Below are 22,280 nucleotides of genomic sequence, written 5' to 3'. Positions count from 1 at the left end.
AAAAGTATATAGTTATATATAGTTTATTAATAACTAGAATTACTTAAATCTTAATATTACTAATTACCCTCTTTTTATATTACTTCTATATATAATATTTATTAATAGCTTTAGTTTATTTTATAACTCTTATTATACTCTTATAGGAATATATATAACCCTAGCTAGACTTAGTATTATTAAGTATAAATAATATACTAATACTTTCTCTATTTTACTTAGCCCTTATAGCTTAATATTTAAAGAGGCTATTAATATACTATATTCCTTTATTTTACTAGATAAAGGTATTAATATAGTAATTAATAGTAATACTAAGTTAATATATATTTTCTCTTTATACTATATAAGTAATATACTTTAATAAAACTAGAATATTAATTATATTAATTTATTTAATTTAAAGTTTTATTACTTTTATTTTATTAATAAAAAGACTATTATTAATATATTTAATAAGACTAACCTAGGCTTATTCTTAGACTTTAATATTACTATTTATATTTAATATATTAATTAAATTAAAGTAATATAATAATATATTAAATAGCTTTTAATTAAGAAAAAATAAAATAAATATCTTTTATAATAAAGTCTAGCTTTAAAAGTATTAAACCTTAAAAAGATCTCTTTTACTATAGATTTAATCTAGATTTATATTTTTAATATAGCTTATTTAGAATATAATAAAATAATATTCTTATTTTATAATATTTTAATTAAAGTAATCCTTATTAAGCTAGCTATCTCTAAGTATATATATACTTTATAATTATAAAAGTTTCTATTAAATTAAAATTAATTTTAATCTTTAGTATACTATCTTAGTAATTATAGCTTATTTAAATATACTTATTAATTTATAGTAATTCCTAGCTTCCTTAATATCTAGCTAATTAAAGACTATATTAAATCTAAGTTTTAAAATATAGCTATAATATAAAATAAACTTAAAAGCTATAACTTAATTAATTAGCTTATTTAAACCTTTATTAGCCTAGCTTATAATAATTATTTCCTTATAGAAAAGTATACTATTTATTAAGAAATTAATAGCCTAAAGAAGATAAAACTTATACTTAATATTTATTATAAGTTTTAGCTAATTTATATTTAAGTATTATAGAAGCTTAATAATATCTATAAATATTATAAATCCTAAGTATTTTATTACTATAAGAGATTAATTATATTAAATATATTAAAGTAGTTATTATTTATATAAATAATTATATAATATATATAAAAATAAGAAGTAAAAGTAAATATAGTAATTAAAGAGTTTAATATTCTCTTTTATAACCTGCTTATATAAAAGATATTCTTTAAAATCCCTGCCTTAATAGCTATTTAATATTAAAGAAAAGGAAAATAAATATAAAGAACTAAAGATAAGAAGATAACCTAGTTAATTAATTACTTATAATTAAATATATATACTAATATCTATTTAATTAACTTTTTTAATAAGTTTACTTAGTTATTAAATATTAATATACTAATTAAAAAGTTACTATATAAATAAGCTTCCTAGGTTAATAGTAGATTTAATTAATATTCTTTAATAGGTAATTTAAGCTAGTTATATATTAAATTAACTTAAAGAATATATAGAAAGTAATATTTAATAAAATTAATATTAATATTATATATTAATTTATTATTTTTAATGCTTTTAATAGAGAATATCTTTAGCTTATATAATAAATAAAATATCTTTAGTCTTTATATCTTAGTCTATTTAATTAATTTCTTTTTTACTTTAATAAATAAGTTAAAGGTCTTAATAATATAGATTTTAAATAAGAGAATATTATTAAGGTTAATATTAATAATACTAATAGTAACTAGGCTAATAATCTTAATAATAGTATTAATATTATATAAAATTATTTTAATATATCTATTTAAAGATAAATAAATTAATTAGCCTTTAGTTAATAGATTTATATTATAAATACTAATAATAAGTTTCTAATCTCTTTATTAAGAATAATATCTCTCTTTTAAACCTATCTTTAAGAAGTATATAATATTAACTATAACTAGCTAAATATATATACTTTTAGCTATATAGGTTATTTCTATTAATATTAAAAGATATCCTTTATAGACTAATAAATTATAATTTCTATATTAAAATTAAATAATAAGTAATAATTAAATAGTAAATAGTATTATTATACCTTTAAGTAAAGTAACTATATTAAACTTATTAATAATAATATTATATATATTAATAAGGTATTTATTTATAAGATAAATAGTATTTAATACTCCTTCTTAGTAATTACTTATATAACTATTTCTAATAAATAATACTTACTTCTTAACCTTCTATTTATTAATAATAATAACCCTTTAATTATTAGTTTAATTATTATTACCTTATAACCTAGAAAGTATATTATTAAAGACTATTTTATTAATAAAAATATAAAGTATTAAATCTAGGTTTATTAATACCTTAAGATACTTTAGGTTTAAATATAAATAATAAAATTAAACTTATAATTATAATAATTAATAATATATAGAATATTATAATATTAAATTAATAAGAGATAAAATTAAAAGTAAATATTTACTATTCTTTAAATAGCTTTAAGTAATTAATATTTTTATAGATTATATTTATTTATCTTAATAATCCTTTAATAAGTTATTAATTTTAATTAAATTAATATATTAAATAGTAATTATTATTATTAATTTTAATTAATTACTTAATATATTAATTTTATATAAAATATTTACTTTAATTATATTAGCTTAAAAAGAAGACTTTATCTTAAAATTAAATAAGCTATACTTTAACTTTAAAGATTAATAATAAAAATACTTAAATTATTATATTAAACTTAAGAAAAAGTATATTTATATTATAATAAATTAACTTTTATATAAGTTTTTTATTTATTATTTTTACTTTATATTAAATTAATTCTTATTTTTATTAGTTTTTTTTACTTAATTAAGCCTTATTAATTATAATAAGTAAATTAATTTATAGTAAGTTATTTCTTTATTTATAAATATAGTTTAATAACCTTTAAATAGATATATTATTATATTAATAAGAATAATTATTTATTAAATAAAGATAATATAAATAAATAAATAGATAATATAAATAAATACTTAATAAATATATTAGTTTTTTAGCTAGGTATTTTAATTTAATTTAAATAATATTATTGTATAAATAGTTATTATAATTAATTATATATATAGTTATAATAATATATATTTAATTAATAAGTTAATTATAAATATATATTAATATTAATAATATAATTTATATTATTTAATTAACTATTTACTATATAATTATATTTATATATTATATTATATTATATAAATATATATTTAAATTAGTTAAATAAAAAGTAAATTAAAACTTAAAATAGTTAATACTTTATTATTACCTTAATAAGACCTTAATAAGACTTCCTAGCTACTATAGCTATACTATAATAAGACTGTCTTAAATAATAGCACTATACTATATAATTATATAGTTATAATAAGGTATTAGCATTTTCACAGGGTTATACAGTGCCAACAGGGTAACAGCCCCACACCCACTTCCACTACGGGTGGCTTGATTGATTAGAACAGGAGGGAGGAGGGAGCCAAACTTGAGTTAGAACCTAATAAGGTAAGTACAGTATAGAGTCACGTCAGTCAGCAGTCGCCAATAACCCCCCAGCCCATTATCTTCATCTTCGTTCCTAAGACAAAGGAAACAAGGTTGCACTTGTTCAAATCCGGATCTTGCAGAGGGCGGAAATCCTCAGCCCATTATTGAACTCTGACAACATAGACTAGAGGCGTCTACCATGCCAACTTTGGCGCTTCATCTTTGAAATCTTTCACCCTTCCGTCTTGCGACTTTGCCCTGCCTGGCTGTTCCTCTCATTTGTGATCGCGATTATTGTTCAGTCTCTTTTTATCTTACCTCCACTGCGCCTCGATTTCGACTCGATCGTTACATACCATACATACGTACGCCATTCCTCTTAATACCGATCGTCTGCCCATCATGTCATACCTTCTCTACTCCATCTCATTCTTTGCCATCGTCCTCGGCACGATTCTCTTCTTCACCCGTGCCCACTGGATTCCTCACGTCCAACATATGCGACCTCGACTCCCCGGCGCCGACTACATTTACTCGCGACTTCCCAACAGCTTCGCCGGTGATATCGAGGCTGGTCTGACCAGTAGCAACTTTAATTTGTCGGAAAACGTCGAGTCTGGCGATTCGCGCGCCGGCCTCGACGATGCAGCCAAGGCTGAGGTTCTGGCTATCATGAAAAAGAGGAGAATGAATTTCGACCAGGCAAGAAAGGTCTATATGGAGAACCGATTCAAGGCCAACGGTATCGGCGCCGATGGCCTTCCGAGAGATCCGAAGTTTGTGAGCTTCTCTTAGAGTCGCATGGATGCATGGACGAGTCGACGTTGTATCAAGCGCACCACGACGATATCCGATTACAACTCGATTATTATCACTCTACGAACCGATGCTGCGAGCATCAATCGAAACCCATACACAACAATACTTGTCTAGACTGGACACAGTTCTACTCGCAAAATAACTTTACATTGGCACACCAGTTGCAATTTCCTATACCACCGGACTATACGGTTCCTGCTTTACTATGCTTTTCTTTTTGTCTTTTATCTCGTTGGTTAGCGTTTGTTGTCTTGATTCCAAAGAATTTCTCATGTTATTATTGGCGGCCTACAGTCACTTTGACTTCTGAGGCAAGGAGTTTGGGCTGGATGCGGAATATTTATTATTTACTGCGGTAGATTCCATGTCCACAGTCAGATGCTGTACTTTTTCTTTTTCCTAGTTTCAGGTTATTGAAATACAATTGGTGGATTATTCCAAATCGTCACCATCTCCGCCAAACGCCTTAAGTGAGTGCAGACCATTACAAAGGTCAAAATTTATGTACAAGATTCAACACCTGGGCCGACAAATTCACATTGCCATCCCAGGAAGGCTAATGCGTACAAATTTCCAACGGTTTCAAGCGCCAAGGTCCGCACATGATGAGGATGTCAAGGGTTTGGTCGAACTCTGAAGTCTTGACTTAATCCGGTGTGCAATGATATGGCAAGCGAAACCATATTAGCCACCTCATACGCTTATTCTGTCTTTTTCATACTGGGCGCGCTATCCGTATAAGTACGGTTGTCACTACCTTCGATCTCTTCAATCAGCTCGTCCACCTTTTCGATCTCCTTCTTCCAGCGACCTTCCGACATTTTCATATCCCGCTCGAACATCCACTGCTCAGGCATGCGGTAGGTACCGCCAATGCGATCAAAGGCAGTGAAGAACTGGCCATAGTTGACCTCGAAGCGAGAGTGATGAAGTGAGTGGCATGCAGCACCGTTAACAACAGGGTTGTTGGTCAGGTACTCGCCATCGTGGATCATGACAGACCAAAGGTTGACAAACACAAAGAGTGCAACATAAGCCATCTTTTGAAGCGGGAAGATGAAAGGGAAGATGTGGTAAGGCAAAGACTGGGTAAACCCATCAAGGGGGTGAAAGGCATGACTGGCAAAAGGAGTGGGCATAATCCACTTGTGGTGAAGCTTGTGCAGATATTTGTAGACCAAACGGTGGTGAAGCCAGCGATGAGCCCAGTAGATGCAGAAATCGGTAAAGAGGAGGAATAGTGGGAACTGGAAGAAGTCGTACCACAGACCGGGTCCGTCTTCGGTAGTGTCGTACAGTTTTCCGTATCCTCGAACTTCGAGGAGGAAGAAGGGTGCTGTGATGATGGCCATGACTGGCATGGCCTTATTGGCCGCGATGATCTCCAGGCGGACCTGATTTTTTATGAATCGCGGGTGTTCAAAGGTGCGCTTGTCAAAGATGAATATGTATGAGAGTGTTGCGACGATAAAATAGACAAGAAGGCCAAAGATCCTGTTGAGGCATGTCAGTTCTCATGCTTGTCATAGTGAGCATCAATCGACACATACCAAGTAATGAGATACAGTGTAAGAGCCTGACGGAGTGGATTGTCACGATCCCATGCGCTCATATATGCTTGCTCTGCTGGTTCCAATGTAATGAACTGTGTGGCCGGCTTGTAACTCCATGTCGAGAAGGCCTTGGCTGATGTGTCGGTTGTGTTGGATGGTGATGGGAAGTCGTAGGGAGCTGGACGCTTTGGGTAGAAGTACGCATATGCATAGTCGGCAATGAAGGTGTCGACAACCTCTAGGACGACATCCATGATGGGCAACCGAGATCTTTATAGTGAAAGATTAGAGTTGTAAATAAATGAAGGAGGGTCGACTTGGTATAGTGAAAGAGTTGGTGTAAGTGAAACAATCACAACTTAAGAGACAAACAAACACATAACTGTGAGCACCCTACAAACTCAAGATACAATAACTGCATTTTTATTTTACAGGCGGACCTCGTCTTGTTTATCAATGAATTCATCATGGAAAAGGAAATCACATAGTCTGATATTACAAGGAGTCGTCGGCGGCTTGCGAGGCGGGGCGGATGTTTCTTCCAGGGATGCATCATGTAGTGGAGTTCCAAAAAAGGCCCTGTGAGGTCGGCTGAACCAATTAGAGATGTTGGACGGAAGAGTATCTGAACCCATCTTATGATGAAAGACGTACGATAGAACGACAAACAATAAGCAGGGGCCTTGTTATTGAAATGACGCCGCTTTTTGTGAGAAGAGATCTTTACTTTCTACAGACAGTTATGAGATTTTGTGTACTTTATGAACACGAATCTCTATACGGTAATATTTTAGGTTGACTTGCTAAAGATGTCATTCAAAATACTAAGGTGTCACAGTGCCAGTCCTATTTAGAATAGAATCGCATCTGCCAAAGGGCATTAAAGATTAATTACTGTGGTCTGACAAAATAAATCATTATTCACTTATCGATCCATTCAATGTTGAGATACGGAAACGAATACGCTGGGAGACCATGAGGACTAGAATAGAGCGTACCTACGCAGGTACTGACTGGCCTGACATCTTCTGGCAGGACCCTTATTAGAGTCCAGGTACGGATTAGGCACGGGATTGGAGCCATGGCCTCGGGTATAAGAGGGAATACTTCCCCTGAACTGATCTTGGGTTACGCTTGATGATTCTTCTCGTCAAAACGTACATGGTCTCAGATACACCTCTAAACAAACGTGAACAAGATTTTCATTTTCCAAGAACACAATACGTGGCACGGCGATATACTCGGCACCCAGTCATTCACCCTATTCAACGGTACACTTTCAAACCTAGTCTTGGTCATGTTTATCAAAAGACCGCGGCAACTGAGAGATAGGATTCGTGGACCTTGGGTGATATTGGGTGTTGAGGCGCAGTGATACCGTTGTACTGTCGAACCTTGGGCTCTGCATATGGACAAGCAAACTCAAGCCTGAACCGAGCACATCATGATGGGGCTGGTTACCACAGATGATGTTTATCATGTAGCACGTGGAGAGTGCGATGTCTTTCTCCGTATCGATTTTCCACATTACAGAGTTTGTTATCGGCATTACGGTGCTGGCTTGGTATCTTTAGTTTGAACAAGAGTTTTTGCAACTATATCGAGTCGTGTATTTTGCCACTTGGTTACAAGTCAAGTCACGACATTACAGTACAGCACTCTACGGCAAACCAGCATCAGGGTACTCGAAAAGTTGGCTGCTAGAAGCACAAGAGATGAAATTAGAAGACTACTTTATGCTACTTAGACCATACTTGTTAAGCTATTTATTTATGTACCTAAAGCCGAAAGATCAACTCTTCTGCTACCCACTAGAACAGTCACTGACTGGTGTTGATGGGCGATTCGAAGAGTATCACTTGGCATCAGCGATACCACTCATGATGATCCCATCAACGCCATCCACTCGCAACTCTTGATATATGATAATCATAACCTTTAACTTGTTTTGGCGAGATGACAAGGTATGTGGCACCAGTCAGTGTTTGTTAAATGTCACACGAAGGTCGCACAAAACTGGTCAATCCGACGAGACTTGTCACTTTGGTGGTGGCGCGGCTCTGTTTTCCATTGCTCTCGTTGCTGCAAGTCAACGTAGCACCAACGGCTCCCAATTGGTTCGAAGGAGCCTCCCCGAGCTAGAGGGGACAACAGTATGTGGTGGGAAAGGGTTGTTGCGAGCTCTAGAGGAGCTAAACTTAAAACTCACATGGTTCTCCAGTATGATGTTTTAGTACAGGTACAGGGTATGTTCTCTTGTCAGGCAGTTGAGCTTTCTCATCAGATAGGTATTTACGATGATTAATTACATACATTATTAATTTCCAAGTGACACGGTATAGAAGAGTAGCATTCTTCTATCTTGATTAGGTCGTTGAAAGTTCACTGAGTCTTGTAGGCTCTCAACATGGGTTACAACAACATCATGGAAAGCCAAACCCTTCTCAACAACAACTCGTCATACACAACAACCTATCTCTGAGTTCTAGAAGTTTCCGTAATTACGCAAGACACTTAGAAAGAAAAAAAGGGTTATGGAAAAGTAATTCAAGCCACTGCAGTTTAATGATTACGAAGAGGAAAAGGGAAAAAAGGGTGTGTGTAAAGGGAAATCGGGAAACTACCTATCAACAGAACTGACCATCTTACCACCCCCTCAGGGCCCGAAATCAGTGAGAGAGAGGGTGTGAAAGAGGAGTGTTGGGTGTAACTGTAACTGTGCTGAACTGGTATTGTTGAACTTCATGGGTGGTCATCTTGTGGAAGCTACAGGCCAGGCCAGGCCAGGCTGGCAGGCTGGCTACCAGCCCGGGCAGCAGCCGCCGCCGCCATGACCGGACTTTCCACGCCCATTAGGTGTGGACCCACCTTTCAAAACCCCTGATGAGATGGCTTTTGGGATGGGTTTCGAGGCTGATGCTTCATTGCGTCTGTGCGCTTAGAGTTGCTGGTACGTACCTGCCCTTGATCTCCACTTAAATGGATCGCTACCCCACTCCCCCCCGGGCCGTGCTGCGTGAAGAGCTGCAACCCACTGGAACCCATGCTTTCCTTTAGCACTGCACTTACCAACCCGTTTCCTCCTCGGCCGGGCCTCTTCTTTTTTTCTTCTCTTTTCCCCTTCCCATCAAAACATCATCACGACTAATTTGTTCCTGCTTCGATCGTCAACCCAACGGTCGTCCTGGCTGGCCACATCGTCGCAAGTATCTCCTACGACCATCTACACACATACCGGCCTTTACCCGTAAAAGGGTCATTAATTACACGCTGCTGTTTTAACGCTTAGCTGTCGCGTCTGCTTCTCGTTTAGCTGTCATTGTCATCAGCTTGCCTTGGCACCCAGCCTCGCGCTGTCACCGACTTGAACGGCACGCGCCAACGACTCGACCGCACCCAACGCACCAGGCATCGATTGCGATCGCGATATTTCTATCAACCTCTATCCTCATCTCATCTCACCGAGTCCCATCTTAACTCTCCGTCGCCGAGACCCGCCTTGCGCAATGTCGATGTATCCGCATCGCGCCATGGGGGGCGGTCCCCAGGCCAATTCTACCCGCCTGAACGAATTGCTTGAACAAATTCGAGTTGAATTCGAGAGTCAAATGCGCACTGCGGAAAACTACGAGCATCAGAGTAGGTCCATTACTGTTGCTTTGACGTGTATATCGCGTTATTTCCTTCACTCCAGCTAACACATGTGTATCTTTAGTCGCTGCGCAAGTCAGTGAGATGCAAATGGTCCGCGAGAAGGTTTATCAGATGGAGCAGACTCATCTGGGTCTCAAGCAGAAGTAAGTCTTTTCTTGTCATTATTGGCGATAATGGACGCCCATTGACCTCTTCATCTGCAGATACGAAGACGAGATCAGTTCCCTGCGACATCAGCTCGATGCTGCTAGAAAGGGCGGAATTCAGGGTGGCATGCCCGGACCTCCTCAGCACGCTGCCCCTTCTCAGCCCCCCTCTATCGCCCCCGGCAATGGCCTTTTCAGCGGTATCATGGCTGGCGGCAGTCAGGGAGGTCTCGCACCTCCACAGCAAGGTCAGCAGCCAACCCAGCAGGGTCAACCTCAGGGCGCGCAACAGCCGCAGCAATCGCAGCAGGGCCATGCCCCTCCTCAAGAACAACCTTTGGGACCTCAACATCAGATGAGCCAGGGGCCTCCTGGTCTTCCTGTCCCCCCTCACCCCAGTGCGCAGCAGGCTCCCTACTCTCAAAACTACCCTCCTGGTCCCGTCCCAAACGGAATGGGACCTCAGCCACAGAGCACTGCTTCCCCTGGTCCCGGTAGGAGAGGCATTGGTCGCCCTCCCGGTGCTGGCGGGCCTGCGACTCCTCAGATCAACACACCTGCGCCTTACCCTGGAACTGCGGCATCGCCCCAGGTCAGCCACCCAACTCCTGACCATGCTCGAATGGCTGGTCCTCATGCGTCCGCTGTTGGCAACGCCCTCGGTGACCTCGAAGTTGATAGCGTGGCTCCTCACAACAAGAAGACCGGAAATGACTGGTACGCCATCTTCAACCCTCAGGTGCAACGCGTTCTTGACGTCGACCTTGTCCACTCACTCAACCACGAAAGTGTCGTTTGTTGCGTGAGGTTCAGTCACGATGGCAAATATGTCGCAACTGGTTGCAACCGATCTGCTCAGATCTTTGATGTTCAGACCGGAGAGAAGGTTTGCGTGCTTGAGGATCACAATGCCTCTGATATGAGCGCCGATCTTTACATTCGCAGCGTTTGCTTCAGTCCTGATGGTCGCTACCTTGCCACTGGTGCCGAAGATAAGCTGATCCGAGTAAGTATATGAGCAAAACTTTGGGTGGATATGACACTAATATTATACAGGTTTGGGACATTCAAACCAGGACTATCAGAAACCACTTCTCGGGTCACGAGCAAGACATTTATTCGCTGGATTTTGCACGTGATGGTCGCACCATTGCTTCTGGCAGCGGTGATAGGACCGTCCGCTTGTGGGATATCGAGCAAGGTACGAACACTCTCACTCTCACAATAGAGGATGGCGTGACGACCGTTGCCATTTCTCCTGATACCCAATTTGTCGCTGCTGGCTCTCTCGACAAGAGCGTTAGAGTTTGGGACCTGCACTCGGGTTTCCTTGTTGAACGTCTGGAGGGACCTGATGGACACAAGGATAGTGTCTACTCAGTTGCTTTCTCTCCTAGTGGGAAAGACCTTGTTTCTGGTAGTCTCGATAGGACAATCAAGATGTGGGAACTCAGCGCTCCTCGCCAGGGCAATAACCCTGGTCCCAAGGGGGGCAAGTGTGTCAAGACATTCGAGGGTCACCGGGACTTTGTTCTGTCGGTGGCTCTTACTCCTGATACTAACTGGGTACTCTCTGGCTCCAAGGACCGTGGTGTGCAATTCTGGGATCCTCGCACCGGCACTACGCAACTCATGCTGCAGGGACACAAGAACTCTGTCATCTCCGTTGCGCCAAGTCCCCAAGGTCGATTCTTTGCCACCGGTTCTGGTGACATGAAGGCTCGCATCTGGTCCTACCGCCCTTACTCTTGACTAAATAAGGAACCGGCTCAGTGGGTTGCTTTTTAGATGCTACAATTTGAGAATGACGGGATTGGAGAAAAGAGACACGTTCGAGGGAGTAACTGATTGGAAACATGTTTATGGAAGCTTTCGTTACCGAATGGTGACCAGCCAGAGTGAGCGACAAATATTGTTTCTTGGGTACCGGACACAGTGGGGCCGCTCTCACAGCTCAAAGGACGGTCTTGCAAAGAGGCGCATAAGGATGGGAAGAATTCGGAGGGCATCTCTGTTCGTGCGCTGAGCAGGAGATATGCCGGTACTTCGCTAGCACACTGATTTTTAACATTTGGTTGTTGCGCAATGTGTTATTATGAAAACAATAATGAAAATCACCGATTCCCCAATGCTCTTGTTCAGGACTACTAATACGATTCTATTCGCAGTATCTTGACATGAAGCAATACTCTGCAGTGTGTTTAATGTAATATTATAAAGAGCCAAAAAGACTTGAAAGTGCATCGCCTCCTTTCTTCTTTTTCTTTTTTGGTTTGTCTTTGGTGTCATCTTTTGATGAGCGCTTCGGCGCCTCTGTATGTACTATCTTTGATTTGCGTTCCTTCAACTTGGAATCTTTAGAGGGCACGTCTGATTTCGGTATTGACTTGGCGGTTTTCTTTTGTAATAAAAGAAGCTCCTCGCGTGAGATGGCCACGCCCATATCCGTTTCAGCACTGGGTGCCTCGGCTGCTATTGACTGCACTGTTGACTTGACCGGACGGGATGTGTCTGATGCTAAGTTTGTCGCATCTATAGCATCTATTGATGCCGATTCAAGGTCGTGTTCGGACGGGACAAGGTGGGATAGTAAAGCGTTGGTGCGAGCGAGGACCGAGAGGAGGAGGAGGCCCAGAGGCGCATGTTGATTATCGGCTGCTAGTTGGGAGAAAGTACTGCGCGCAAGACAAATATGTGATTAGGCACGTTGAATAAATGCCAAGGCTTACCAGGGAAAGGCATTGGCTTACATAAAAGCATCAGGGACAAGATGGCGCATCATCCATTTTGCGCGGATGAGAGCAGAATGGCTGTCGGGGTTCGCATTATTGCTGCTCGACTTGGTCTTCTTCTTTGGGCGCGAGACAACGACGAGATCTTGGCCAAGGTTGCGAACAGCGCGGCGCAAAAGAGAAAAGGAAGACCACCAGTGCGCGGAAGAATGTTGGTTCTTGTGACGGTGGGCGAAGCCGTCGAGTATGGGGAGCAGAGGAGCGAGGGATTCGCTTGTGGAGGCCAGGAGAGCGGTATCGGGAGGAGTTGTCATGATGGAGGATGCGCGATCATTACTATTGGTAATAAAAGATTTTAACAGGAGAGAAGGAAAGATTGTATAAGTCCGGGATTCGGCCGAGACAGAGAAGATAGTGGTGGTTGAGGCTGTAAAGTGACGTTTTTGAAGCTGTGATGGATAAAGCTAGAGCCCAGGTTTTACAGCGGGTATGATAAGATAAGGATGCCTTTTGGATCTAGCGTAGGTACCTAGGTACCTAGGTACATAACCTGGATGACTGTAGGTAGTAAAATCTCTTTTTTTTTGTGCTGGAATAAAGGTTAGTAGGTAGATCATGAGAGGTTTGCATTGCATTTGTTACTCATTCTTCTTGATAATATCCCATGCAGGTCATGTTATAGGCTGAATCTGTTGTGGGATTACAACCATTCATTCGTGGGTAAGGTATAATACCTTATGCATGTCTGAGGTGCAGTTGCAGTTATTCTTGGCTCTGACATCAGAATACCAGTCATGATGTTTTTTCTTACCTAGTAGAGACAATGTTTTCTCTTTCTAATAGTAATTCTCTTGACTACCAACTTTTGTAGGAACCAACAATAATGTCGATAATTACGCCCGCAAGACAACCCCTTCTGAAACCAATTGTAGTCAGAATTCCTATTAGATTGGTCTCGTGAGCCCCTACCTAGATCCGAATAAGTCTCATTCTCCACCGTCTACTTACCATTGTTCCCCATCTGGAGCTGCACAAAAGATTTGAAATGAATTACAGGTGGGGTTCAGTGCGACGAGGCAATGTCTAGAACTGCACTGAAGCGGGTACAACCGCCTGTTACTAGGTGAGTGAGTGTTACCCCGACTCTGGGGGGGGGAATTGATGTCTTTACGGGTGAGACTGTTTTGTCCTTTTGTCCTACATCGGATGACTTTTTCTGGTGTTTTGACGTTTCTCGAGAAACCGGGCACTGATTGGGCTTGTGCATTGAATTTGTCCCATCAAAAAGCACCTATTTCTCCGGCAGTTCATCAACTCAGTGTTCTACAGTCCCCTCCTCCAAATGCATGCATGCATGCAACAACAACAGACTAGACTAGTTTACTAGGGTCCTGGGAGGATCTCTTTAATTATTACTCCATGTTTAGTCAAAACGTCTTATCATGAGTACTACTAACTCTTGTATCAGCAATCCCTGTCGACTCGACGTGACCTCAATCCAGTTACAGGTCCGAGATCAAGATCAAGATCAGAAACTGAAGCCCATTATCCGCAAAGGAGGAGTAACTGACCATCGGCTATCGTGCGCACAGGGATCCCTTGGTTGCGATAAGCTCAATCTTTGTCTGCCCGCCCGCTTTCTGTCTGTCACTCAGTCAGTCAGTCAGTCAGTAGTTAGACTAGACTACTGGTTAGGTAGTTAGTTAGCTGGTCAGGTATAACATACTTATCCAAGTTGAGCCTCGTGCCATATGACCTTGGGCCGAGTCTGCCCTCTCTTTCCATCTCTTATCCGACTTGTTGTACCCTCCTCTTCCTTTGCAAATTGAACAATTCGTTCCTCGAGGGGTTTGGTGATACCTCTACTTTTGCCGAGTCTATAAACCCTGTCTTCCATTGCATTGCATTGCATTGCGTTGACCTTGTTTGCGACTTCCAACCTTCCAGCTTTTTCTGCTACCTTCGCCACCCTAGCCCAGCCCAGCCCAGCCCAGTCCAGTCAAACCAAACCAAACCAAACCTGCCCTGTTCAGCAGGCAGACCAAAGGTGGGATTGATCAATTGAGATAACACAAAATCTTGTATTTGGGCTCCAACCGGATATCGAAACGACACGACTATACCATCAAATTTTTATCAAAACCAAACGTGAAGTTGGCGACGATACATAATTACAATGTCTGCGGCGCGGAATCCTACGAACTGGGATGAATACGATGGAGGTGGTTCCCCCGGTGAAAGCGTGACCGAGAGTATGCTTGAGCGCGAACAAGCTCTTGTCGACGACGACGACAACAACGATGGAGGCAACCAAGGAGGCTTCAGGAGACGAAGAAGGTATGTTTTCACCATCAATAAACACACCCCAAACCAGTACTTGCAGCTAACTCTTCCAGATCCTCCATCACCTATCAATTGGCTGCCATCGCCGACATTGGCGGAGTCAACAGCTTCCGATCATTTGCCAGAAGTTGGCAGCGAGCCGCAGGATTCCACGAAGTTATTCCTCGCCGACCGAGTTTTGTCCTTGCGCCCGAGGGAGAAGCACAAGATCTCGAGTACAGCCGCAGTCATGTTCAGGGGTCGCAACCGCAGTCAGGTCTTTTGCGCCAACACCTAGAAGCATCGTCTTCCCAGGCCAACGGTGAATCCAGCTCGGCCATTGACTCGTCTCCAAGGCCGATCAGGGCATCTCGTCGCGACGACGAGACAAAGCCACTACTTGATGTTGAAGCGGGCGATTCATCCATCGTTGGTTCGCCTCGATCAAGCATCTTTGCCGTTCCACCTCACCTTGCGGCTCCTGATATTGTTGGCAGTTATGGCTCGTTCCGCGACTCTTCGCCTTTTGGAACTTTGGATAGAAATTCGCGCCACCGCATCTCCTTTAGCGAGGGAAGTGGATGGGGTGTAGCCGACGAGGATGAAGTGGAAGGCGAAGACGCGGCGCATGGTGAGCACCAGCCTATTCTTGTCAAGGAGGTCAAGCAGGGTAACAAGGTTGTTCTCGCCGTCGAGGGTCAGAGCACTCTTCCTCAGTCCGTTTTCAACTCCATCAACGCTCTTATTGGCGTAGGTCTGCTCAGTCTTCCCCTGGCCTTCCAGATGACAGGCTGGATCACCGGTCTGTTTCTTCTCACATTTACAGCTGCCGTCACATCGTACACAGGCAAGCTGCTGGCCAAGTGCATGAACTTTGATCCCAGCCTCATAACATATTCCGACCTGGCGTACGTCTCATTCGGTACCCGCGCTCGAATCATTGTTTCCGCGCTCTTCAGTCTCGAATTAATAGCAGCGTGTGTCGCTTTGGTCATCCTCTTTGCCGACTCCCTGAGCCTCCTGCTTCCAGGCTTTGCTACTGTCAATACTTGGAAGGTTGTGGCCTCTTGTTTGGTGTTGGTTCTCAATGCGCTTCCTCTACGTCTTTTGAGTTACACCAGCGTTGTTGGTATCTTTTCCACTTTCTGCAGTAAGTACAGTAGCTCAGTATTATCCGTCCATCTACTTACACGCTTCAGTTGTTGTGATTGTTATTATCGACGGTTTCTACAAACCAAACTATCCTGGTTCGTTGCGTGAACCCGCGACGACTTACCTCCTTCCTGAGAACTGGCTGGCTGTACCCCTTGCATATGGTCTCCTTGCCAGCCCATGGGGTGCTCACTCTGTGTTTCCATCGGTATGACACACGCTGCTCCTTTCGAGGCATCGAGCTAACACAATGCAGATTTATCGTGACATGCGCCACCCATACAAATGGGGCAAGGCCGTCAACATCACATTTTCCTTCTCTGTGAGTGCCCGAGTCGTACACACATGCCAATAGCTCATCTAACTTGTTCAGTACCTGGTGGATACCTGTCTAGCTGTGATCGGTCTGCTCATGTTCGGTGATGGTATCAAGGATGCCATCACCTCCAACATTCTCAAGTCCAAGGGATACCCTGATGCTTTGAAGATCATAATGTGCATCTTCATTGCCATTATCCCCTTGACCAAGATTCCTCTCAATGCTCGTCCTATCATCACAACTTTGGACGTCATCTGTGGTGTTCACGAACAGCACCACCACCATCACGATACACCTCACAGCCAGCCCACTCGATCATCTGTCCTTATCACCAAGGCGGTTCGAATGCTTGTCCGAGTTTTTGTTGTCATTCTTCTGCTGTTCATCTCCATCGTTTTCCCAGCTTTCGACTCCGTGTGTGCATTCCTCGGCGCTGCGCTCTGCACTCTCATCTCCATCATCCTGCCCATCTCATTCTATCTGAAGCTGTACTGGCAGGATGTTACTTTCAGAGAAAAGACCGTCTCCGCCATACTCCTCGTTGTGTTTTCCATCTTGGGTACACTTGGAACTATCTGGACATTCTTGCCTAAGCATCTCATCGGCGCTGACTAGACTCTATGTTTCTGAATTATTTTGATCGTTGAGGCATCTATAGGAGTTGCTGAGCATTTGTGCATCGTACTGGCCGAGCTTGGTGTGCTTGATTTACGAAAATGGAGATAGGACAATGAATAATATGTTTGTTATACGGGTCGTCTTGTGGCCCATTCTGTTTGGATCCATTTTGTTCTAATCTCACCGCTTGCATTGTTCTCGCTCAAGATTGTCGTTGACATCAGCAATGAAATATATATATTTAATGAGCGTAGTCATGACTATCTAGACGCCAGAAAATCCGAATCGTCTCCTGATTGTTACCACGTCTATCATCCCCGAGCCGCTTTGCTTTCATAAAGACCGAAAAGAGAAAGAAAAAAAGCTCTTGGGTATCATCAGAAACCAGTCGGGAAAAGAAGATGATTTGTCGTGATACAAGCCGCACATCCCAATGTACATCCATCCGTTCACCCCTAGAATCCCCCTTGATATAAACATTTCCACGATCGCGACCCAACTCCCGCGCAAGGCAAAAGAGTCCGAAAGTGCAGATAAAAATCACATAGATGACTCCGAGGTACCCATAGCTGAACCAGAAAAAGAAACTGACCCAATCAACAGTCCTTTCGAATATGTCTTTGATCCTTGATAACGCCAAAGTTCAGAGACAATGCCGCTGTACCCCCCGTAAACATGGAAAACCGTGTCGCCAAATATCACGTTCCGTTGATGCCGTCTGTAGACTGCCGGCAGTCGAGAAAAGATATGCAGAAGAGGAGCAAGGAAAACGCCGAACTAGGAAGCACTTAAAGACGCTGAATCTTAGGAGAACAAACGTTGGTTCGCGCCTGAAGGAGATGGACTGCCCAAGTCCAGTTTGAGAATACGACGAAGATCGTTCTCCATGGCCTGAAGGTTGTTTGAGTGGCCGCTGTAAGGAGATGGTGCATTTGGGATGTTCCTGGCACGGTCGTATTGGTGAGCAGGAGGGGCTGGTGCGAATCCATTAGGGACAGATTGAGAAACGGTGTTGCCCTTTCCACTGAAAAGGAATTTCTTGAGAGCCTCCGTGGGATCTTCAGGCTCTGGGTTGGCCTTTTGTTGGTGAGCAGATAGATCAGCGGGCGACCGCGCAGAATTGGTACGAGCAGCCCGAATACGCTCCTGATAAGGCGTCGAGAAGGCCGGTCCCACAGGTCGACCTGGAGTTCCGTCGAACTCCCCACTGTCGATACCTACGGATTGGAAACGTGCCTGGCTACGAGCCGTCTGAGGAAGGGTTGCCGGCTGCGGAACACTTCCAGGTCCAAAAGGAGACTGCACAGAGGGTGATTCGCTGACATGTCCCGAAGTAAGGAAGCTGCTGGTGCTTCCACTGCGCTGGCGTTCCTTTTCCTGACGATGGGCACGGAACATGAAATCGAGAGGAGATTCCTGAACGCCCGACGAGCTCTGTCGCAAAGGAGTTGGCGCCTCGGTGTCGGTCGGGGGAGAAGGCTCCTGAATGATATCTCGTGGTGTCTTGGTGACAACAGGAGACTCGGTCGCCGGCCGAGAGACAAAGCTGGGAAGAGGCAAGGCAGATGGCGCGGGAGAGGCATGGAAAGTCGCACCAGCGAAAGCAGAGATAGACTTCATAGCAGAAGATTGATTGGGAGGCGTGACACGTCCAGGGCGAGTAAAGTCGGGAGAATGAGGACCGGGTTTGCCACGCTGTTTGTTGTTGTTGTTATTGTTGTGACTGTTGTTACGGTTTCGCTGTTTCGAGTTGGTATGGCTCATGGGAGAATCGGTGCCAGCGCCCTTCTGAGGAGTGCGTGGGGCACGATCATGTCGTGCAGGGTCAATTGTGGCAACATCATTCTCAGAGGCATAAGCTTTCTGAGCAGCGGGACGACCGTTTCGGGCGTTCCGGCGTCGGGCAGGAGTTGTTGTAGGCTGAGAGGGCGTTTCACTCATTTCGTCTGCGATATCACAAATGTGAAAGAAAATAAGAAGGCGGGTAGGTAGATGGAGTGAGACAGGATGAGAAGACAAGACAAGACGGGCGGGGTGTTGTTTCGTTTTTGTTTGCTTGACGATTTGGGTTGACGATTTGGGTTTGCGATAGTTAATGAGATGCGACGAGGCGGAGATTATGGTTCTGGAGGATTATACGAAAGAGAAGATGAGATCGAAGCGGGAATGGCGATTGAGTATAAAGCAACTATTCTTGTAAGGAGAGAGTTGACTATTCTGACCATGACTGTACTAGACCTAGATGGTAGGAGAAAGTGTGATTCAAGGACTGAATGATGAATGAGGGGAACGGAAACAGAGAAGAGAAGTAGGGAGGGAGGCTTTAGGTTAATAACTTAGTAACAAACGCAACCTAAGCACAGGGCAGATCCGAAACAAGAGCCCACCTAATGCCACTGCAGTGCAAGTGCAGTGCAGCACAGTACAACGGACGGGAGGCAATGACGCGGGCGGAGCCAGCATTAGGCTTGTCCAAGTGTACAAAGCGGAGTCTTTGAGCGCCTAAAGCGGCTCTAAAGGACGCCTGGGCATTGATGCTTCACTGTTGTGCAGCCTTGTTTTTCCGGCGGGCAGTGTAGAGATGCTTTCTTTTTTATGTTGTATTTCTCTTGTCCAGCAAAGTTTAACGATAATTCCATACCTGAGTTGACAAGTAGGTAAAATGGATTGTATTATGTCAGATAGCGATAATAAAAGTGATATGAATGAATGGAATGGGAGCTTAGGTTGTGGTCCATTGACCCCGCCATTCCGCTTCGCTGTAACGAATGCCCGGGCGGGCTGTACCTATTACAGGGTCGGTTGCGCCCATCCAATCCCATCCGCGGTAGCTGCCTGCTAGGTATTCACCTATCCAGAGGTAGATAGATTCAGGTCCAGCCTTCACGTTCAACTCTAGAGCCGCATCATCACTGTTTGACGAGAGTAAGTCACCCAGTAAGTTTATGTACCCCAGGTTTACCTTCCATCTTTGGCAAACTATCTGCACCATCAAGGTTCACTTTCTTTTCTCTGCGCGCCTCTCGTGCCGAATCTTTGCCGCTGACAGTCACTAGCATTCTCATCATAGACACATAACCACCGATATTCGTACGTCTTTCACTCTCGCTTTCATCTGTCGACCGCAACTCGACGACAACGATACGACACGACCGGATCTTACCGTCACTATCCAGTAACGAGTATTATTTCGCATCCGACGAACTCCATATAATACCCCACGTCGAACCTCGATTTCGACTTAGTATACCTACCCACCATGGCTGATGTTGAGATGAGCGATGCGCCTGTTGCCAAAAAGGCCGAGGGCTCCAACACCAAGAGTGTGGAGGGTAAGAAGAAGTTTGAGGTTAAGAAGGTACAGATCGCCTGGAGATTACCATCCTGGACATGTGCTAACTGAAGATTGACAGTGGAACGCAGTAGCTCTTTGGGCATGGGACATAGTTGTTGACAACTGTGCTATCTGCCGTAATCACATTATGGATTTGTGTATGTCTCCTAGAAATATTCACGGCATCATGATAAGAGGCTGACAAATCCATCAGGTATCGAATGCCAGGCAAACCAAGCATCCGCTACCAGTGAAGAATGCACCGTGGCCTGGGGTATCTGCAACGTAAGACGATTGACTGCATAATTTTGTTTTCACGTATTTAGACTAATGGGTATCTAGCATGCATTCCACTTCCACTGCATTTCGCGATGGCTGAAGGCCCGGTCCGTTTGTCCCTTGGACAATAGGGACTGGGAGTTCCAGAAGTACGGACGATAGAGCTGAACTGTATGGACCAGAGATAGCATGCGAGAGGCGCCTCTGGGGGTTATGTCTTATGTGAAAGGAACAAAACATGTGTGTAAAAGGGGTCTTCGAGGCGCTGCATTCGGCAGTAGTAGCTGTACTCGAGATGATCTGCCATAAATAGCCGGGCCATTCAATCTATTGATTTCCCTTGCTTGCAAGATCGTACGCGTAACCTGCTGGTAACCACTTGACAGGATGCTTGTTGTAGAACGGCCAAGCTGGCACCACGACGAGGAAGGTCAGAGCCGTACCTCCCAACCCCAGGTATACGGCAAGCTTAATATCTTGGAGGATATAACCGACAACAAACGAGATCAGCTGGTTTGCAATTAGCCAGGCAATTCAAGAGGGTGGCAGGTGATATCATCGGACGCGATGCAAAACGTACACCAGAAACGATAAGAAGAGCTGTAGCGAGGATCTCGACGAGCTTCTGGCCTTCAAAGTCCTATAGTGGAGTTTCAGTCAGATGTTGATCAGGTAAATCAAGGAGGGGGATCATGTACAATCTGTCCATCGACAATGTCCCGAATCTGGTCAAGAGCTTGGTCAGCCATCTTGAATGATAGTCGCGTGGTTGTGGTTGTAATGTAGCTGTATGTAGATGTTGGGATGCGATGCCGTTGGTCGCTAACAAGTACGGGTACAGTAGTAGTGTAGTCCGGTGGATGTACAGTCCATCGGAACAGGTCTCGACACCTGGCTGTTTTGGAGGCTATTAGGCTATTCCGTTTTCGGCAAACAAGCTTTGGTGGTTAACTCCAAGCGAGGAACAGCCCAATGCTTGATTTGATTTTTGGTGTCAGATGAATAGTAATGAGAACTAACGCAATGATCAGGTTATGTCTAATCCAACTTTTTGACATCCTGCCTCTTATTTCCAAAGAAACCTGTCTATCAGGAAAGAACAACGTTGGCAAGGCTATCATACGGATCAATGCGCATGGAATGACGGGATTACATTCGACGAATCAGTCATTCCATAATTCATATTCATAAAAGTCAAATTAGTTCCATCGTGGTCTACCCGGCTACTACCAACATCCGACTTCAAGGATGGGCAGCCAAAGAAGAGTCAGATGGTGAGCACGGACAAGGAAACCAGGATAATGATACAAAACCAAGGCCAAGCATTTTCCAGCTGCAGGAGACTAAAATCATGGAAATCAAAGTGGCGGCCTCCATCAGTCAAATTATAGTAATACTGACCAGGTTGTCTACAGTAGTTAGCATCTATTTTTGCTTGTGATAACCGACACACCAAGGCCAAGACAATTTTTTTTCTTAGCCCTTCCCACTTCTAAGACTACCTACTTATTAGTTCCTCAACTCCTCTTTAATCAACCTAACCCTGACATCTATCGTCGTCGCTACTGACAACCCCAACCTACAAACCTCCTTTTAATGTTACCCGTGCACAGCGAACCGGGTCTTTCAATCAACCAATACCTCGAGAAAATTTCTCGTCTGGTTTAGCCGTGCCAGTATCGAAATTGGCCTAGACCTTGTTCTATCCC

General features: G+C 42.8%; 8 protein-coding genes across 8 annotated transcripts; 4 read left to right on the top strand and 4 right to left on the bottom strand.

Moving 5' to 3' along the window:
* Window positions 1-4,045: 4,045 nt before the first annotated feature.
* On the top strand, window positions 4,046-4,438 carry FPOAC1_002625 (uncharacterized protein; the record flags this gene model as incomplete). The annotated part of the gene is made up of 1 exon (XM_044847201.1): window positions 4,046-4,438. One exon carries the CDS (start codon window positions 4,046-4,048, stop codon window positions 4,436-4,438), a length of 393 nt encoding a protein of 130 aa, XP_044713117.1.
* Window positions 4,439-5,163: 725 nt separating this feature from the next.
* Window positions 5,164-6,269, bottom strand: FPOAC1_002624 (uncharacterized protein; the record flags this gene model as incomplete). Its single annotated transcript, XM_044847200.1, has 2 exons — window positions 5,164-5,956; window positions 6,013-6,269. 2 exons carry the CDS (start codon window positions 6,267-6,269, stop codon window positions 5,164-5,166), a joined length of 1,050 nt encoding a protein of 349 aa, XP_044713116.1.
* A 3,252-nt stretch (window positions 6,270-9,521) lies between these two features.
* RCO1 (transcriptional regulatory protein rco1) lies at window positions 9,522-11,567 on the top strand (the record flags this gene model as incomplete). Its single annotated transcript, XM_044847199.1, has 4 exons — window positions 9,522-9,654; window positions 9,731-9,812; window positions 9,873-10,821; window positions 10,872-11,567. 4 exons carry the CDS (start codon window positions 9,522-9,524, stop codon window positions 11,565-11,567), a joined length of 1,860 nt encoding a protein of 619 aa, XP_044713115.1.
* Window positions 11,568-12,027: 460 nt separating this feature from the next.
* FPOAC1_002622 (uncharacterized protein) lies at window positions 12,028-12,861 on the bottom strand (the record flags this gene model as incomplete). The annotated part of the gene is made up of 2 exons (XM_044847198.1): window positions 12,028-12,490; window positions 12,566-12,861. The coding sequence occupies 2 exons, from the start codon at window positions 12,859-12,861 to the stop codon at window positions 12,028-12,030; spliced, it is 759 nt and encodes a 252-aa protein (XP_044713114.1).
* Window positions 12,862-14,723: 1,862 nt separating this feature from the next.
* On the top strand, window positions 14,724-16,955 carry FPOAC1_002621 (uncharacterized protein; the record flags this gene model as incomplete). Its single annotated transcript, XM_044847197.1, has 5 exons — window positions 14,724-14,884; window positions 14,944-16,019; window positions 16,069-16,229; window positions 16,278-16,343; window positions 16,395-16,955. 5 exons carry the CDS (start codon window positions 14,724-14,726, stop codon window positions 16,953-16,955), a joined length of 2,025 nt encoding a protein of 674 aa, XP_044713113.1.
* Window positions 16,956-17,762: 807 nt separating this feature from the next.
* Window positions 17,763-18,899, bottom strand: FPOAC1_002620 (uncharacterized protein; the record flags this gene model as incomplete). Its single annotated transcript, XM_044847196.1, has 1 exon — window positions 17,763-18,899. The coding sequence occupies one exon, from the start codon at window positions 18,897-18,899 to the stop codon at window positions 17,763-17,765; it is 1,137 nt and encodes a 378-aa protein (XP_044713112.1).
* A 1,318-nt stretch (window positions 18,900-20,217) lies between these two features.
* RBX1 (RING-box protein 1) lies at window positions 20,218-20,733 on the top strand (the record flags this gene model as incomplete). Its single annotated transcript, XM_044847195.1, has 4 exons — window positions 20,218-20,316; window positions 20,372-20,450; window positions 20,507-20,577; window positions 20,635-20,733. The coding sequence occupies 4 exons, from the start codon at window positions 20,218-20,220 to the stop codon at window positions 20,731-20,733; spliced, it is 348 nt and encodes a 115-aa protein (XP_044713111.1).
* A 165-nt stretch (window positions 20,734-20,898) lies between these two features.
* FPOAC1_002618 (uncharacterized protein) lies at window positions 20,899-21,320 on the bottom strand (the record flags this gene model as incomplete). The annotated part of the gene is made up of 3 exons (XM_044847194.1): window positions 20,899-21,081; window positions 21,152-21,211; window positions 21,270-21,320. 3 exons carry the CDS (start codon window positions 21,318-21,320, stop codon window positions 20,899-20,901), a joined length of 294 nt encoding a protein of 97 aa, XP_044713110.1.
* Between the last annotated feature and the right edge of the window lie 960 nt (window positions 21,321-22,280).

The sequence above is a fragment of the Fusarium poae genome, chromosome 1 (assembly GCF_019609905.1).
Source record: "Fusarium poae strain DAOMC 252244 chromosome 1, whole genome shotgun sequence".
NCBI lineage: Eukaryota > Fungi > Ascomycota > Sordariomycetes > Hypocreales > Nectriaceae > Fusarium > Fusarium poae.
The sequence above is the reverse complement of the archived record's forward strand: the minus strand, read 5'-3'. Positions and strand labels throughout refer to the sequence as shown.